This window comes from Typopeltis vanoorti, chromosome 23 (genome assembly GCF_054136105.1).
Source record: "Typopeltis vanoorti isolate ZY-2024b chromosome 23, IOZ_Tvanoo_1.0, whole genome shotgun sequence".
Lineage (NCBI taxonomy): Eukaryota > Metazoa > Arthropoda > Arachnida > Uropygi > Thelyphonidae > Typopeltis > Typopeltis vanoorti.
The window spans coordinates 2,614,487-2,633,769 of NC_143571.1; the positions used below are offsets into that span (position 1 = coordinate 2,614,487).

A 19,283-nucleotide genomic window follows, 5' to 3' on the forward strand; every position below is an offset into this window, starting at 1 on the left:
CTTTACATCCATAAGTTTGGGAAGCACTGGACTAAGGTATGAACTTTGCCTTGGCAAAGTTTTGGAAATTCTCAACAGCATCTGCGTAGAAGATGCCACGGAATTCCCATCATTAAAAGTTAAGAAAGACAGTCCATGCCAAAGTGTTTAAGTCTTTCGACAGCATAACTAATTTCTTATAATCATTTTACATTTTCTCAAACATTCAAACTTGTTCTGCAGTTCTTAAGAAATTATCTCTATGTCTATTCTTTTTCCAATGAACGAGATAAGAAAAGGTTGAAACTGGAACAATGCCATTTTAGCAGCAACACTGAAGACCGAATAAAAGTTAATTCCTCCCCCTCCCCCCAACTCTCACACACACTTTTTGTACTACAAAGTATTTATCGCGTTCATTCGTCCGGTTCCGTATCACTTAATCTTAATACTTGAGCTTTGGCGAGAGTCCTGTCATGTTAACGAGCATCGAATGTCAGAGATCAGATTCCCGTGCAGGGGTAGTCAGGGTGCACGTGCAACTCAGGATAATTCCAGATTTCGGCTGTGTGTCATCACCGTTGGCCATCAGTGCCGCTACAACATCTTGGAGCTCACGAGGCGTAACTATGTCCCTCATAACCCGAAGCAGCGTTGGACTATAGCACGTGAGCGCTAGTTCGTTTGATAGCACCTGGATTACAATGTCAAGGTTAACGCAGCTTAATAACTGGTCCCTGCTGGCTTCGCTACAGCCACGAGCGCCTTTCGCCAGACCCGTTTTTACGCACATTTCAGGTAGCTGCTCATTTAAAGCATGACCTTTGTACGCCAGCAATCGGATCCGCATTGTTTCCACGCTATAAGAAGGCCTTGTGAATAGCTGTGGACAAAATAGCAGAACTGCTAGGTTTCAATTTGTGTATATTTATGGTGCATGAGATTTAAAGAGACTACGACATGCGTTACTATTAAGTGCAAGTTACGCGTGAGATTATATTTTTATTATCGATTGTGTGGAGTAACGATCACGTATATGAGATGGAGCCACTGTCGTTTACCTAGTAGGTCAAGCAAGATACTACTTATTTGATAAGGTAACTTGGAATGATATGTTATTAAGATTGGATAGTGATTACATTCCACATCCTACCTTTGTCTGCTGCATTAAAAGTAAAACGTTTCAAACAACCACTTACTGCTTCGAATTTTTAAACACTTATGATCAGATGTTTTGCTCCTTCAAACAAACAATTCAAAGCTTCTTTGAGGAATACTTTTTTTAGAATTATTTTCAAATGTCACCAAGCAGAATTTAACACAATTGAAAACCTAAAATATTGTTTTCGAGTCGGACTCGAATATTGTGGAATGAAATTAGAATGACTTAAACCATAAAAATACAAAAAATGTCTATAAAAAAGAAGCAACATATAAATCAATTTAAAATGTGAATATACGGATTCCATATAGATATTAATAACCAAATATTAGGGTGAGCATGTCGTATCATATCGAGTTGTCATTTGTGCTATTAAACTGACTCATCGAGAAATCACATGCATAAGGTAACTAAAGTCATTTATGACTATTCATATTTAGTAATATCCATGCGGAGATCTATAGGATTACTACAATACTACATCATCTTTAACTTTAGATCCTATAGGTGATTAATGATATTAAAGTTGGCTGAACTTTGGACGAAATGCCAGACATTTTCGAACATATTCAAACTAAATATATATATATATATATATATATATATATATATATATATATATATATATATATATATATATATATATATATATAACACACACACGTGTGTGTATATATAGATCTCATACACGAGGCGTCAAGAATCCAATAAGCACATCAATGCCATGTGTGGGATGCAGATGAGGACTGATAGGATTTTGTTGTTGTTGTTTTTAAGAGCTGCAAGTTGTAATTGTTTGGGAACACTTCATGAGGAAGGCTGTTCCAGAGGACCAAACTGTACGGAATAAAAGAGGAACAGGAGAATCAGGTTCGATGTTTGCAGTTGCAAAGTAAGGGATGATGGGTAGCTACTGCTGTATTAACAGGTGCAACTGAACGTGAAAGAAATATAGATGCCAATTCACTAGAGTAGTGAACATGGAAGTACCTGTAGAACAGACACTGCGTCTCTGAGCTAGAGACTGAAGTGAATCTGTAAGAGAGAGAGAGAGAGAGAGGGATCATCAATGAGTCTAATTGCTCGCCTCTGGACAGCATGAAGGATTTTAAGGGAAGTTTTAGGTACACCATCCCAAACATGTGAGCAGTATTTTAAGCACCAGGGGAATTTGTACATATTTAGGAGTTGGCTGGGTGTAAAACAGCCTTTTGAACGAAACAGAATGCCTAGTTTCTTGGATGCTGAAGAGGCTATTGATGTGATGTTGCACTGGTTGTAAACGATCTTATAGCTTGGGATGTCAGAGTACTGCATGGTTTGTCGAATGAGCAGGATGAGTGGAGAGTGTTATCGTCAGCAAAGCTGTAGATAAGATTAATGATGACTGCGAGTAGGTCATTTATGAACACGAGAAAGAGTAGGTTATAGGACAGAGCCTCGAGCCTAATTGCTGATGCATTGATGATGAAGTTCTTCGAGCTTCACCATCAATGCATAACATCAAGGGAGAATGATTCGCAGAGAACGACTAGAAAAGAAAAAAACTGGGCTATCCAATTACAGAGGGTGGTAAGGAGACCAAAGAATGGCAATTTGTTAAGAAGGCCACGATGCCACACACGGTCGAAGGCTTTGGAAATGCCAAGGACGACAGCACAACTTTTTCTCTTTCCATGGCACGCGTCCAGCGGTGGGTGATGTAAGCTACAAGTTCAGCTGCGGATCTTGAATGGCAGATCCGTACTGGTGATCGCCGATTAATTAGTGGGCCCCTAAGTAGTGGAGGAGTTGGCTATTGATGACTTTCTCCATTATTTAGGAGAAGACGGGTGTAATGGCAGTTGATCGGTAGTTGGATGGTTGATTTCTATCCCCCTTTTTAAGACTAGGATGGATATGAGATTGCTTCCACACATTTTCGGATAAGTACCTACTTCCAGGGATAAGTACCAGATATGAATGGTAGATTGTAGAGAGAGACGATGAAGAACGGGTGTTAATTCTGGAGCACAATGTTTGAGAGCAATTGAAGAGATGCCATCAGGGATAGAAGATTTTATATTATCCGAGTTTTTTGGTAGTTTCCTGATTTCTTTTTTGTCGAAAAACTAAAGGAGGCATACAATGGTTGGATTCAGGTATAGTAGGACGTAATTTCCCTTGGTCATCAATGCAGGAGTTTGGTGAAGTAACAGGGTGCTATCAGGATGACAGAGAGGTGGAAGTGCAGGAGAGCAGAAGTTGTACCCAACGGCCTTGGCGAGGGACCATAAAGCATTGCTTCTTTTTGGACAGGAGGCAAGTTTTTTGCTGTTGGCCCTTATGAAATCAGATTTTGATCTGTTGAGGAGTGATTTGCATATGTTGGGTGCTTTGGTCTAGGCAGAGTATGGAGCTAGAGTTCTTGAAGCAAGCCACTTGCAGAAGCTTTATTTTATTTTAATTTCTTAGAATATTTTGTACATTTTTGGTTAAACCAGGGCTTGGAAAGCAGATAAGGATTATGCTTTGAATTGCGGATGGTCTTCATGCCAGTGAGAATAATTTCTGTAACTTGTTCACAGCAGGTATTAGGACCAGATGAGCGAAAAGAATAGTCAGACCAAGAAAATGAGGAGTAGAAATTCCGAAGGTCATCCCAGGTGTCTCCTTTATACTGCAGAGGAAGTGCTTTACAGAAGAAGTGAGGTTAGGAGTGAATGGGAGGAGCGTTCTATGAGAGAAGAGAATACAAGATTCTGGGCAGAGATTTGCCAAGAGAAGTGGCCTCTTCAGTGTATCTGGAAGGAGAACTTGTCAAAAAGAGATTCAGCATATTTGGCGAGCGAAGCGGGTTATCAGAAATTCGATTAGGTAGATGCACGATTTGTGTTAGGTCGTTACTTATGACAAAGACTTCTGCTTCTCATCCAGCTTGTCAGCAATAATGGAATAGGGGAGCCAGTGGAAATTGTTAACGTTGCAATCACTCAAGAAGATTCACTCTCTCTCTCTCTCTCTCTGGACAGCTGGACTGTAGATGGTCGAGTTTCATGGAAAGGAATGTGAAGAGATCAGAATATAGTTATCAGGGTTCGATGACTGGATAATGCAACAAATGAGTGTTACTAAATGGAGCAAGGAAACCTTGAACCAGAGAATGTCAAATGCAAGAAATTCTAAATTAGCCATTCTCTGGCAGGATATATCGCATTTCACAAAGGCTCAAGTGCCATCCTTGTGGCAAAAAGAATCGTGAAGTGTGAAGTGTGTAGTGTGGGCACTGGATGTAGAGACTAGGAGATGTAGTTGCAATCTGAGTTTCTGGAAGACTGCAAGTGGTGGTGAACGCCATTTTTATTTGTGTTAATGCCATGGATATTAGTAAAGTGGATGTGAAAGTGAGTTTTTAGTGCAACGATTCTTGCTTGGTTTGTGTGATGTGACTTTTTTGACAGGAATGGTTTATGAGAGAAATTCATTTTTGTGACAGTGTTACTGTCTGTAGGAGCCTTCAAAAGTTTAATTGTAATGAGCTGGAAAAATATAGTGGGGGACGTGCAATGAAAGAGAGACTCTTGGACATAACTTCCATACAGAGAGGAACCAGTCTCCATACCATGACATGGCCTCGACAGTGCTTCCCCCATATACCAGTGCTCGGACTCTCTCCATGCACGACCTAGCAGAATATGTGGTAACAGGATTATGCATCAGTTGGTCGGGAAGCCTCCTGACTCATTACTGACAGGTTCGTGTCCAGGGGAGAATATTCCGGGTGTGCTAGGTGCTCATCCACAAAACATCAGTATCACTGATATTATATTTTTGCATTTATTCCCGTTAAATACTCCCCTAATTGTTTGCAGACTTTGAGTGATTCCTAAAATTAAACACAATATACTAATGCTTCATTGCCCTCTATACGAGGATAATGAAGCATTAGTGCTTCATGAAGAGGCACTTTTTGAGGTGTAAACATTGCATCACATTCGCGTTAATAGCCCAGATGTGCTTTCAAAATGCATACACCTTTGAGCCTTTTGAAAAGATGTAAAGAGGGTGCAGCGAGTCAAATTCTTAGCATTCTAGTATTTTTAAACAGCTGAGAAGGTGAGGCTAGGTGAGCTCACATTGAGAGCTCATCCAGCACCTAGCTGGCTCTGATTGGTTATTGTGCCAACCAATCCAACTGAATGTTGTCACTTGTCATGAGTTGAGTACTTTCTGTATCCAATAGCTGTATTACAAACAGCTGTTACACGTTTTCTGGAACTGAAAATTTGAAAGTGGATGTTAGGAGAAAAACCTAAATGTTTCTCTTGCTATGAAGTATAGCATCTGTTGAAGTTGCAAAGTTTTTAACGTTATACAGACCTTTTTATTGTAGTCTTTGGAAACAACAGACAGTAAAAAATATCTATTCCTGAATAAAAATGAATATTCTGTGTATTATAAGACGTTGTTGATCTACAAAAACATACCAGCATATGCAATATTGATGAGAGACAAACCGCTGATACTAAAAAAAAAAAAAAACTAATGAATGTAGGATTCCCAAAAGTGTGAATAATTCCGATAATGATCGGATGTTCTGTACACTGAGTCTCAGTAAACAAAAGAAAATTCTTGGAAAACGGAGCAAAATATACATAACATGGGCAACAAATTCTACAAAATGATTGGCTGCTCCATCAAACCATATTTATTCCTGCCATACTCTCTGTCTCCTCATAAGTTTTTTTTTTAATTATGCCATCATAAATTCACTTATTCATGTGTAGACTTTATAGGCTTTTAGCTCTACCCAGCAACTTATAGGACACACCTATCACAAATTTTAATTATTAATAATTCGTTTAGCGTTAATGAAAGTATTTCTACTCACACTTATTCTTTCCTTTCATTTCCTATTCTCACATGTCTTATAAATGATGGTTCACATATTTTCATCTTTGAGTATTTCAAATATACCAACCAAATATAGCATTCTCCTTCATTGTTGTTTTCTAAAAAATCCTAAAACAAACCGATTGTTCCCCCACTGCAGAAGTATTCAAAGTTATCCTGCAACTAATTGCATTGGACCAATTAAGATGAGCGCTGATGCGCTATACACTCTCAAACTTTCATACATCGATAAAAATGCAATCATATGGTCATGTTTGTCTGCACGGGGTGGGCCAAACGGGGAACTCCCCCCCCGGGATCGAGTAAAAAATTCCACAAATTATAATCATAAAAGTGATTGCGATATGTAACCTTACACCCTCGACCATGGGATGCTTTTTCTGTCTTAAAATTTTATTATGAATTGGCCTGTTTCGGCCCACGGCAGGGTAGCCACAGAACACGTTTTATTGCATCAATAAAGTACGTGTTCCTGTTTTTGGTTCATCTTTTTCTGATTTGTGAATAAAAAGTTCATTACTCTTGTGAACAGCAACCAGTGTTCATTTGCCCTCTGTGTGTAGTGAATCACTGAGTGAAGTGTGAATTGCAAATTTATAGTGAAACAGATTTAAACAGTAAAATATATTTTTAAAAAGGTAAGTGTAGGTAATTGAATATTATTTTACTTGTTAGTTTTATGATTTTTTTTGCTTTTAAGCTGAAATAATTTAGGATTTTGGGATTAATTAATTAGTTGATTTTTAATAAAATATGCCGGTCAATTTTTTTATATATGAAATTGTGCTAAAAACTGTATTATTTCCGAATACTTTTTTTTTCGAAGAATTAAAGATCATTAAAATAGATGCAAAATGAAAATAATGTATTTATAATTTACATCGACATATAATTACATCAAAAAATGCTAAAAGACATTTATTGATGTAATTATTTGTTTCCAAGCTTTTCCCTCCCCCTGCAGAAAATTTTCTGCAGATGCCCATGTATACGGTCAAATTGATGTGAAATTTGTAGTGCAGGCTCCATAACCCACACGACAGCACACCCAACCGAAATGAGCATGCAATGCCACTGTTTGGGTCCGTGAACTAACTGGCAGCCGGTCTGCCAGTTAGTGCCTGATGTACCCTCAAAATGGAGAAGATTATGGATCTCTAAGTTTGTCTACAATGGCCTTGAAGGGGTATTACTACATGGAGAATAGAGGGGTTGGGGAGAAAAACAAAAACTGGAATCTCTGTTCTGGAGACCAAATATGGAATTTGCCACTTCAGACTTCCAGTAAGCCAGGCAGTGGTATTTCACCGGGTGATGAACATTTACCACCTAGTGTCTATTTGCCATTTCCTCCAACCAGGAAGGTATCCTTCTGCAGTCCCTAACCGCCCTCCAGGAAGGAGGACATTAAGTGACCAATTGCCTTTCATACATCAGTACATATTAGTAGCGATATTCAGAAGGATTGTAGAATTCATCCCTTTATCAAGGATTGGGAAAGAGTTCAGCCGGTGACAATGTAATAATTTACATGAAAAGGAACACTCTGCAAGCTTCATTTAGAAGTAATATGAATTCGTTGCCAGCCTGGTTAGCTGAGTGGTTTAGCACATCCGCTCTCCAGCCAAGAGGCTGAGGGTTCAAATCCCTCCTACGCACAGATGTTTGCGATTATCTTTCACCTTCATACATCCAAGTATACGAGTATATACACTCCCAAAATGGACTGAGTCACCATGGGAGAAGCAGACCCAACCGTCTTTCCAAACTGTGGGCCGTGGCCCCCTTGGGGGACGTATGTTTTGTTGAGGGGACCGTGAAATAATGAAAACAAATTTAAAATGTTTTAAGACTAAGTAGATTTTTTTTATTTTAAAAGAAATGTATTCAACTTTTATTATTTATTATTTCTTTTTTGTTATTTTTTATATTTTAATGGAAAAATTCACACATTGGTGTTGGTTCACAAACTATGCTTCCTGCGTATTTTGGCGCTTAATGAATATTAGTAAATATTGCTTATTCATATGTTTCATTTCAAAGCAGCGGTTAATTGTATTTACTTCGAATGCTCTCCATAGAAGCTCCAAGTCTTCCTGTCCCTTTCATCATGCGTTTGTAATCAGGGACTGTTGATATTGACTTTATATACATATCAGAACTCGTTTTATATTATCACTGTCATCCGAGCTAGTTTTCTGTTACCAATAAAAGTTTCGCATATACTTCACACATGAAAAAAAGCTTAAACAAGTTCATGTGGGGAGATAGTAACTCCCTTGCAGTGGTAAAGAACACTCCCTTCCTAACAACCACTATACTGCAGAGGCAATAAAAACAAGCACTTTTATTATGCCAGTGAATAAGGTATGAGGAGTCTGTAATATATTTCTCAACAAATAGTGCAATCAGAGACAACTGGGATAAAAACACACTAATTAATGAATCACATGTCCCCTCATACAGAAACTATGCTGTATATATAGACTGAAACAAAACCATATGTTGCATGGGCAAACAGTATCTAACTAAAAACTATTGCTATTAATTAGATGTATGTGAGTTCGATTTCCCAAGGCAGCAATAAAATTCAACTGAACGTGTTAAAATTGTAAATGTGTTAAAATTCGTAAAAGTGTTAAAACTAAGTAATATATATATAATGAATGTTATGGCAGTTTCACATATGGAATTCGGTTGAAGAGAATTAGCATTTCAACTCAATTGTCAGCTATGCTTTTATCTTTCGGTTGCGCGGTCTTTTGTTAATACCGCACCAATCATATGCATTTCTTAATAACCTGTCATTGCTGTCTGTTTCGCGTTAGGCTTAATTACCGTAAAGGGAGAAAAGTCACAAAAGAGAAAAATGTTCCTGGTCCGGGGATTCCCTTATTCAGGTAATATTCACTAATTTCATGTTATCAGTCTGTGGTGTGCCAGTATCGGTAAGTGGTGATATTATTTGACCTATTCTACGTTAAAAAATTTAACCCTGAGATGAATAAGTGGCTGATAAAAAAAAAATTCCCGCGAACAATCAGAAGCAGAAACAGACTCAAAAAAAAAAAAGGACAGTATTTCATATTTTACCAGAACAGCCTGCATCGTCTTCAGAACCAAACGGTAAGAGGCAAAAAATGTAATAATTGCATTTGATTTTTGCAATATTCGCTGTGTATGTTTTGTATTGAATATAAATACAATAAATATTATAATAATATATCTCTCTATTACGATTTTATGAGGGGGGGGGCGTGAAATATTTTAATTTTTGCAAAGGAGGCCCTGACATTTAGAAGTTTGGGAAGCACTGGTTTAGCATATCCGCTCTCCACCCAAGAGGCTGAGGGTTCGAATCCCGCCTACGCACGGATGTTTGCGATTATCTTCCACCTTCATACATTCAAGTATACGAGTATATACACTCTCCCAAGATGGACTGAGTCACCATGGGAGAAGCAGACCCAACCGTCCAGCAATGGGAGAGGCTCACCCTGTAGTAGATATAAAAACAGGCTGATGATGATGATCATCATCATCATCATGAATTCGGTGGTAAACACAAATCAACACTGCATTATATCAAAGTAAATTGCGATGCAGTTTACTTTGATATTGCAGAAAATACTTTGAAGGAAACTAAAGTTTTTTGTACATATCTGCAAAATGGATAAAAGTAGAAAGATTAAAATCTTGATGCTTTTATAATGGACGGCATGAACAGAAGAGGACGGTCAAGGCGAGCGCGGATAGATGATATGAAGTCGTGGAGCAGAAAAATTTTGTAGAATTTCAGTCACCTGGCAATAGATAGAAGGAAATGGCAAACAACGTTTAATGAATCAAGCATTAGACACCTACGGGCATTGGATTCACAGGCACGGATGATGATGATGATATCTAGGAGCTCTGGAAAAGCTTTCAGAGAAGATTGGAAAATTGCGAAAAGATAATAAATGAGTGAATGTTTGAATCAGCCAATTGAAAGAAAGCATTAATATATGCACTATTCTCCCGACTCAATCTGTTCTAAAGTTGATGCAGTGGGAATGGGGAGGAGACATTTTGCCGAGTTTGTTTAATGTACTACGATGTGCTCCGTGCAAAGTTTTCCCAAGAAGTTTCATACGAGTCTCTTAAACAGGTCGGTCTTTCATTAAATGAGTGAGAAAGGATTTCACCCACCATTTGGATGATGAAACAGATAACAGTAAGAAAACGCTGTATCGGCTTTCTTAAGAAGAGGACAAAACTGTATGTACATTTTTGATAGGACTGAATCGAAGGTCTAAGAAACGCGTTGAATGCCACCTGGTTACCGTAATCAGCAAAAACTATCAAGAAAACGTTCCAGTTCTTATATTGTATAAATAAAATTGTAACCATTTTTATATGTAATGAACTGTAAAATTTATATGAATGAAAACGAGTAAAAAAAAAAATTAGTTATATTTTACTAGAGGCCTTCTGAGTGCCTTAAAGCATTAATAGGCAATTACATAGTCAAACAACAAGCGCACACACACACACAAATATTATATGTGCATTTACAGAAAACCGATACAATTCACACACTAACTTAGTAGAACACATAAAATATTTAGTGATTAATTTTTGCAGTGTAAGTGTAAACTCAAAAATACATATACATGATACAAGATTTTTCCCTTTGGAAAAATTAAAATATTTCACGCCCCCATCGAAAAAAAAATCGTAATATAGACATATATTATCATAATATTTATTGTATTTATATTCAATACAATTTATATCCAAGATTTTGCGTTTGTAATCTTTTTTGTGTTTCTTATCAATAGCTTTGAAATGAAACTTATATAAATATATATTTATATGCAAAATTTGTGAACCAACCAATGTGTGATTTTTTTCCATTAAAATATAAAAAGAACAAAAAAGAAATAATAAATAATTAAAAATTAAATAAAAAAATCTAATTAGTAACATTTTAAATTTGTTTTAATTATTTCACGGCCCCCCTCAACAAAACTTACGTCCCCCAAGGGGGCCGCGGCCCACAGTTTGGGAAGCGCTGGTTTAGAGTATCCGCTTTCCAACTAGCAGCCTGCGGGTTCAAATCCAGCAGTGGGCATGATGTATGTGATTGTTTTAGAGAGATGTATTTCACTACCCTCTGTGATAGAACCTCTCCGCTTACTGGAGCCTGAAGTGACTTGAAAAAGTTCCATGTCTGATCTATAGAGCAGGGTTCCCAAAGTTAAATATGATTTTTTTTAAATTACTACAATACTATATATACATATATATATATATCCTTAGCCTGCTTACGGTATTAACAGGGTTACAACCTTTCGTGCGTGGAAATCACATTTAAAAAAAAACTACATTTATCCCTTCGTTTTACCAAACTATTTCTTTGGCGAAGAACAAAGTTTTCAACGGTATGTATAACGTGGAAATACCATCACTTTGCTGTAGCTGTGGGTTGGAATCCCATGGGCGTGGATATTTATGAATGTCTTTAGATGGCAGCTGAATTATTATTACCGATCTGCTTATTAAAGGCCCTGAAATGTAGATAATATAACTGAGAAAAAAAAAATTCGAGAATTTAGATTGAGCAAGAGTCTCGAATTATTCTATCATGAGAATCCACAAAGTACTAAATGTGCTGTAGGTTTACAACCTTTCGTCGGTGACCGGCATTATACATAAAAAAAATTATACTATCCTGTAATAAAAAAGTAAGTTTAGGACTTTACAAAAGATAAATACGCCACTGTTTTTCTATTAGAACAAGAACTTCATTCATGGTGGAATACAGAACAAAATATACTCCAAGATTTCTTATATATTCATAAAAGATGTTAGAATCACAAATGGAATATAAAGAGGGGAAAATTGCGAAAAAAACGAAAATTTCATTAAATTCCTGTTCGTTTGTTTTGTTTATTCAGGATTACTCTCAAGCGCTGTTTTTTGTGCCTTCGGTAATGGCAATGCTAGCATCAATTTGATATTCGATTACGATCTCACAGCAAGCTACATTCACTCTACTGTAACAGAATATCGTGTTTCTTTGAGATTGCCAGTATTTTTAAATCTGTGAGAAATTATTCCTTAATACTTCATGTCTAATTACCATTTGCAGCTGTCCTTTTCCAATAATGACGCTTTTATTTTAAAGTGATTTAAGAGTAGTAAGTTAATGTGTCAAAAATACAAATCGGATTGTGCATTTCTCCATGTAACCTGCAAAATATTATGGGACAGCCCACAAATTTCCTTTTTCTTTAATTTGTCAATAGGTGCAACTAATCGAATAATGAACATGGACAATCATTTGTATACAGCAGCAGAAAGACGTTTGGTTGAATTATTATTTTCATCGCAATTCTGTATCGACTCTGATTTTAAAATTTATCTATCTGAGACTTGTTTTAAATTGAGTTTTTCTTCACACCATTTTCTCCTTTAACTAGTTTTGATATGAAAAAATAAACAGTATTTTTTATCTAAATTCTAGAAGTTTTAATCGTTTTCTGACCTAAGAGAAAAGTAACAATTGGGAGTCAAAAAAAAATAATAACAGTTTTTTTTTTTTTTAGATTTTTAATTAACTTTTTTTTTCTTATTCAAGAATAAAGTTTTAGATTTTAATTTACTAACTCTTTCTGGGTAAAAATGGAGAAACAATCTGAATATTTCAAAATTAAAAAGATAAATTATAGTGATGTAAAAAATGCAAGATAAAAAGTGATCCACATTTGAGTTATGAATCATGAACGATATTTCTAAAGAGAGGTAAAAATCGGAAACAGGCAGTCTCCTTGTTTCCAATAAGAAATGATGATGATGATACTCTTTCTGATAGTCCGAAATTTTATTTGTTATAACAAGACATTCAAGTTATAGCAAAAAAAATATGAATATCTTCTATCTTAGTTAAGATGAGCAGAATTGAAATTACTTGTGATGTGATCGCTCATCAAACGGAGAATGAGCAGCAGGGTAAACATGAAAACAGATATGTATAAAAGCAGTATTCCAGATACATGGATAGCACGCGAGGCAATAAGTTGAACTCTCGTCATCCATAGAATGAAGCCAACCTCGTTTGTCAGAAATAAAAATTTTCTGTAATAATCCCAAACAAGAAATGGTGCTGAAACTGGTCTACAGTACGCTAGTATTACCATAAATGATGAATGGGCAGATGAACGATGAATCATCATCATTACTGAGTGTTAAAAAACGTTTAATATTCTTGACCAAAAAGCTCTGGAAATACTTTTAATGGGATTATATTGATCAATTGCATATAATAAACAACTATGTTATACCAACTAGTTTCACCAACTAAGGCTGTCGGCATCTTCAGGGTACATAACTGATGTAAGGCACTAAAAAGTAAAAAACTGTTACAAACTATAATCAACCGATTCCAATTATATTAAACAAAGAACATAGCGCGTACAATACATGCATAGAGCGTGGGTAATATCACTTGTTATTTAGGAACGTTCTATAGTTGGCACTATAATTCTTTGTTTAATATAATTGGAATCGGTTGATTATAGTTTGTAACAGTTTTTTACTTTTTAGTGCCTTACATCAGTTATGTACCCTGAAGATGCCGACAGCCTCAGTTGGGGAAACTAGTTGGAATAACATAGTTGTTTATTATATGCACTTGATCAATATAATCCCATTAAAAGTATTTCCACATCATTACTGATTGTTATAATAATGTTTTTCTTCTTTTCACGATAACGGCGTTGTCGCTCTCGATTATTTAATAACTTATTACCAAACGCTGTTATCATTGACAATGATTCCTATAGTGTATAATGATTCCAACAGCATGAACATCAGCAATAACTGATGCTACATCAACATTACTGTTGATGATAAACAATGACATTTGATGTACCGAACTTTTCGCATCCCGATTAATCCTCTTTCAGTTATATCGGAAACATCTGCCAATAAATGTCACTTGGCCACACAAGAGAAACACTTCACTGTTTCTCACGAGTGGATATGAAAGGGAAAGATGCCATGTTTGGAATGACATAACAGCTCTGACAGAAAAATGTAATGTTTGATAGATCACACAAATAATTAAGAAAAGCGTTATGCATTCATTCATTCATCTTTTGAAATGCTTATGAACAGTACAATTTGTAAGACTAAAAAATTCGTATGGTTCAATCATAAAAATAATTAACACTACAATATTTGAAAATAATAATACTATTTTAATACCATGTAATTATTGTCAAAACAATTGGTATGAACTTACCTTCGGCCACTTCGGATTGAGTTCACGTGCTTTAATTGCATCCTGCAAGGCACGGCCATACTTGGTTACCTTAATATATGCCGCTGAGCGGTTGCTATACAATACGTGATTTGTGGGATCAAGACTAATAGCTTCCGTATAAAGTTTGATAGCAGCTGTAAAATCCCCGCTCTGACAGGCGGCATTTGACTGTCTGACTTTCTCTAGAAAAAGAGCCTTATTAGAAGATTCGGCCTTAAAGTCCACTTCCAGCTGAAAGTATATATATGAGTAGCATAATCACAAATTGTATAAAATAAAAGTGGTGAAATTACGTTGCAAATTTTAATTGAAAATCTATGATTTTAAAAAACTACATAAATTAAAAAAACGTAAAAAAAAATATATATATATACACACACACATATATATATACATACATACACAGATCTGTAGTAAAGATCCGAAGTAAAAATTTTGAAAAAAGTAGTAAACAATTGTCTTATCATCTCAATTTTGGTCAAAATTCTATTTTCATAATTGAATTGGCTTTTCGAAACTCGCGTTTTTCATCATGCAAAACGAGTAACATCGGCTGGAGAACACACGCGATTCACAGGCATAAATAACTATCTGCATAGCTTCTTTGGCCGTAATTACAATCAAATTATAATTTTTTTAATAAAAAAAATAACACTTCATTTCTGGCTGGACATTATTATTACTAACAAATTATGCCACTCACTATCGTATAATGTAAATTATGTTTACATTATACGATAGTGAGAATTAGGAAATATAACATTTTAATTGCATATGTATAAATACTGTGTATAATCACTTTCTCAAACTTTGAAAGAAAAAAAAAGTAATCTACAACATGTAATATTATTTAACTTGTGTAAAACTGAATTATATAATTGTAATTATTACTGTGATTATTTTTTAAAAAAAATAGCAAAAAACTATGTTATCATCAATATTGTTGAAATCTCATTATATGTAGCACTTATACTGAACGTTACTCAAGATGATTATTGCATATATGTAAATATTTGAGAGATCAATAAAAATAAAAAATAAACAAAAATTATTATTATTCTATTACTATCTATTATTCAATTATCCTCAAAGAACGCCAATTTCAGCATTAATCTTCCTGTAAAATATAGTTTACATTTTTTAAAAATAATGCACGCCCATCGTTTTTATTACTATTTTTTGTTACACAATTGTTTATGATTAATATTATTCTGGTATCTCCAAGATGTTCAGAAACTCAGCGTGGGAGCTATCGTCAAAAGATACAACTTTGAAACAATCCTGATAAACCCGTATATCTGGATACAATACACAACCTGTGGTTAAAAGAAATAAAAACAAAAACAACACCAGATAAGAAGGAATAAAAATAATAAAAGTTTGGTAAGTAGTAAAATAAGAGAGCGTGAACAAATAATGCATGGGGTATTGATTCCCCCCCCCCCGTAACACGCCTTATATACGAATCTGATATTTATTCCCAAACACTGCCATATCCGAGCAGTGACCAGTCATTCTTAGTTTTGTATCTATAATTTTAAACTTAAGTGAGTCTTTAATACCACATTCCTCGGCAGACAATATTATCTAAAAGGCGGACGTAATACCGGTCGGCAAGCATGTCTTCCGCCATCGCTGATGACGTTGGAAGGCCGTTAACCCTAACTGAAATATTTCATCCTACCTGAATGTTTTACAACTGGACCTGATGGCTGCCAATAGCGCTCGTGGCGTCTCATTATCTTTGCTTAGCACCAAACAATAAGTATAGGGTAAGACAGAAACAGAAATCAGAGGCTTTGGTAGAACTGAGAGAAATGCGATCTTATAATATAAATGTAATCTTATAAGTTTTTGAACTCTTATAAAAGACTGGGGTCGTATTTGTTTAGACTTAAAAAAAAAATTTATTCTTGTGATACTTGTTTCATTTATATTTACTTTAAGGGATGATATGCGGAGTCTAACATCTTATATTCATCTTGGAATTAATTCAAGAACAGAAATTCTTCAGTTGAGTTCAAGAAACTGAAATAGGTTCATTTAATATACGACCAGTTCTCTTTACAACAGATAAAACAAAATGTAGTTTTATGATGATAATAAGAAGCAATGTAACTAATAAAAAGTACAGGGGAAAAAAAATTAAGCTTGCACCTATAGACAAATGCAATTAACGAATCTATTTAAATACTGAAAATGTCAAACCAGTATGTACAACATACCGGGAACATTCACTAAATGCCGAATCCAATTAACTTTATTCGAGCAATCCACTCCCATTAGCTAAAATTATGTCGCATGTCTAATTAACTGTAATTGCTTTGTACAGCATGGCGAGCACTAAATGTGACGATGAAGAGGGCCAATAAGAGCCATGAAAGCATAAAAAAAAAAAAAGATACCACTTTACCATCTGACTTCTATGATGGACCATATATTTGAGAGACATTCACCTCAGAAATCAATTACTGATAATGAGACAATCTAAAATTATTACTCTGGAGAAATTATTAACCACGAAAATAATAACAACAAAAGTGTTATTTCGCTGGTCTAACTTTCCGTTTTTGAAAGGCTGTTTTGATTCTTATTTGTCCAGCTTTTTTTTTTTAAATTGATTTATTATATTCAAGGTGTTCAATCTCAATAATTTCACTAATGTTTTAGGTTCATAAATCATGCGTTCTGATAACTTTTAGATTGTTTCTGCACTCGCGGTTTATATTTTGAAAGTGCATAATTGGATTACATAGTTTTAAACAGCAGTATAAGTGTTTAAATCAATCTGCAGAGCCTCCGTAGCTCAGTCAGTATGGACGAAGCCCTTTGATCTGAAAGACCTGGGTTCGATTCTCGTCAGTGACATGAGGAACTCATCTGGTCTCTTTCGACTAAAGGTGAGTTAGCCAGTCTCATACGGTGGTAAGGGGTTTTTTCATCCGGAAACTCGGGTTTTTCATCCCAGAACAGGCAAACCAGCCCAGTATACAGTCATGAATACGTCCCGGCCATATGCCGGTCCCAAGCCCGGATAAAATTAGGGGGGTGGGGGAATTGGGGAAGCAATGGTGAATTACCCTGTAAAAATCTCACCAGGAACACTTTGTGGGAAATGCATACAAAGTCACCTACGGTCGGAAACGACTGAAAGGAAAAATCAGTAATCAATCTGTAAGTTGTAGCTTCATTACTAAAAGTCGTACAGAGCAACAGGCACAATAGACAGAGAGAGAGACTGTTTTGCAAATACTATATTGTATGAGTACTAGCAAGCTTGTCTTCAGAATTTTGCGAGACGAAAGGCAGCTCGCTATCAGTAGTAAATGCAATTTTCGGCAGGCAAGTTACATATTTAAACGTTCTGGTCAACTGTGGTTCGGAATCCCATAAGATTCAAAGTCAAAACGCAACTGTGTTACCCTAACACCGGGTCTGCGCACTAATAAGAAATGCACCATATTTAGATTCTATTCGATCTTTCAGATAAAATAAAAACAAAATAGCATTTGCCTAAGAGCAGGCGAACCCAAAGAGAGATTTTCATAACGATGTAGGAAAGATTATCTTTGGTTATGCTGCATATTAATATTTATTTCAAATTCAAATATTAATTTTAAAAAATCACATGTATAACCTAATAGATCCGTTCATTCATCTAGGTTACAAAATGCATTAAGTTTAATAATAATAATAATAACAACAACAACAACAACAACAACAACAACAACAACAGAAGTTAAAAGGAAAGAAAGAACCTACTGCTGTTTCTTGAGGCTGTAGGCCTTGAGGGAAAAGTGTTCAATTCCAGAGGGTAGAGGGTGAAGCAATGACGAAAAGTTGGTTCGGCGTCTTTGAAGTCTGTGAATGAATATTGACTAGACTACTTGTATTTTTTTACACGCACAGAAGAAAGTAGAGGAATGGTGGTGGCCAGTACAATAGAGCTGAGCTCATGAAAACGGCATAAGAAACAGAGAGTTCTTGGAAAATGAGGTTGGAGCGAGCGAGCGAGCAAGCGAGAGAGAGAGAGGAGTCTTATATTATGAGGTGGATAGTATCAAGAATTTTTAGAAAGGCTTTCGGTGCACTACACCAAACGTGATAACAATTTTCTAAAATCGAGAAGAGTCGGAATTTGAATAGAAATGGCCAACATACAAGTGAGAATTAGTGGAAAATGTCCACTGCCTTGAGTGTAAAAGGATACCAGTTTTTTGGAGATTGAGGAGGTAATAAATGAGATGCGTTTATTCCAGGAAATGCTAGAGATGCAAGTAAGTCTTGCCTGGAAACTAGTATTATCGAAGCGCCCATATATACGGATAATCATATATCTATTTTAACAGCAGAGTTGTATACATCATCATTATATGCATATATACAACAAAGTACAATACCAGTCTATTTTAGTTATTGAATCACATTAACATAATACTTCAAGAACATTATATATACTGTATTGCATTATACATATTTATATAATGACTCAAAAACAGGATCTTAAAATGCATATTAGATCTGCCATTACTCCTTTAATTTCGTTAAGTTAATCTTAATTGGTCTTAAATATGTTTTTATAACTGCTTGGATTAATGGCATTTCTTACTGATAGGCACAGAGTATAGAAAAATTCTGGCGTTAAACGAACTTCAGTACTACCAAAATACAATCCTGTCTTATTTCTAGCAAGAATAATCTCCCTTTACTTCCTCTTTTGATAATATTCAGATCTCCAAACATGATCAAATTTCGCTCTTCTTTTTTACTGACTCTACCTAAGTCAATAAAAAAGTCAGTCTTTCCTGGTACATGTCAGCCAGATATTCTTCTTCTTCTTCGGCCTCCAAAAAATTAGGTGTACTTTTACATTCAAAACATTACCTCTCATCTGTACAATTCAAACTTGGAATGCTGCTCACAGTGCATCTAAAACCTCTT

The 19,283-nt window shown here is 35.6% G+C and overlaps 1 protein-coding gene across 1 annotated transcript in view; it reads right to left on the bottom strand.

The window, feature by feature from the left end:
- The window catches only part of LOC150093573 (tetratricopeptide repeat protein 28-like), a 462,929-nt gene that overhangs the window by 371,223 nt on the left and 72,423 nt on the right, over positions 1–19,283 (bottom strand). Inside the window, exon 2 of the mRNA XM_090412721.1 lies at positions 14,322–14,573. Within this exon, the coding sequence (XP_090268847.1) occupies positions 14,322–14,573 (252 nt within the window). The remainder of the gene's footprint in view (positions 1–14,321; positions 14,574–19,283) is intronic.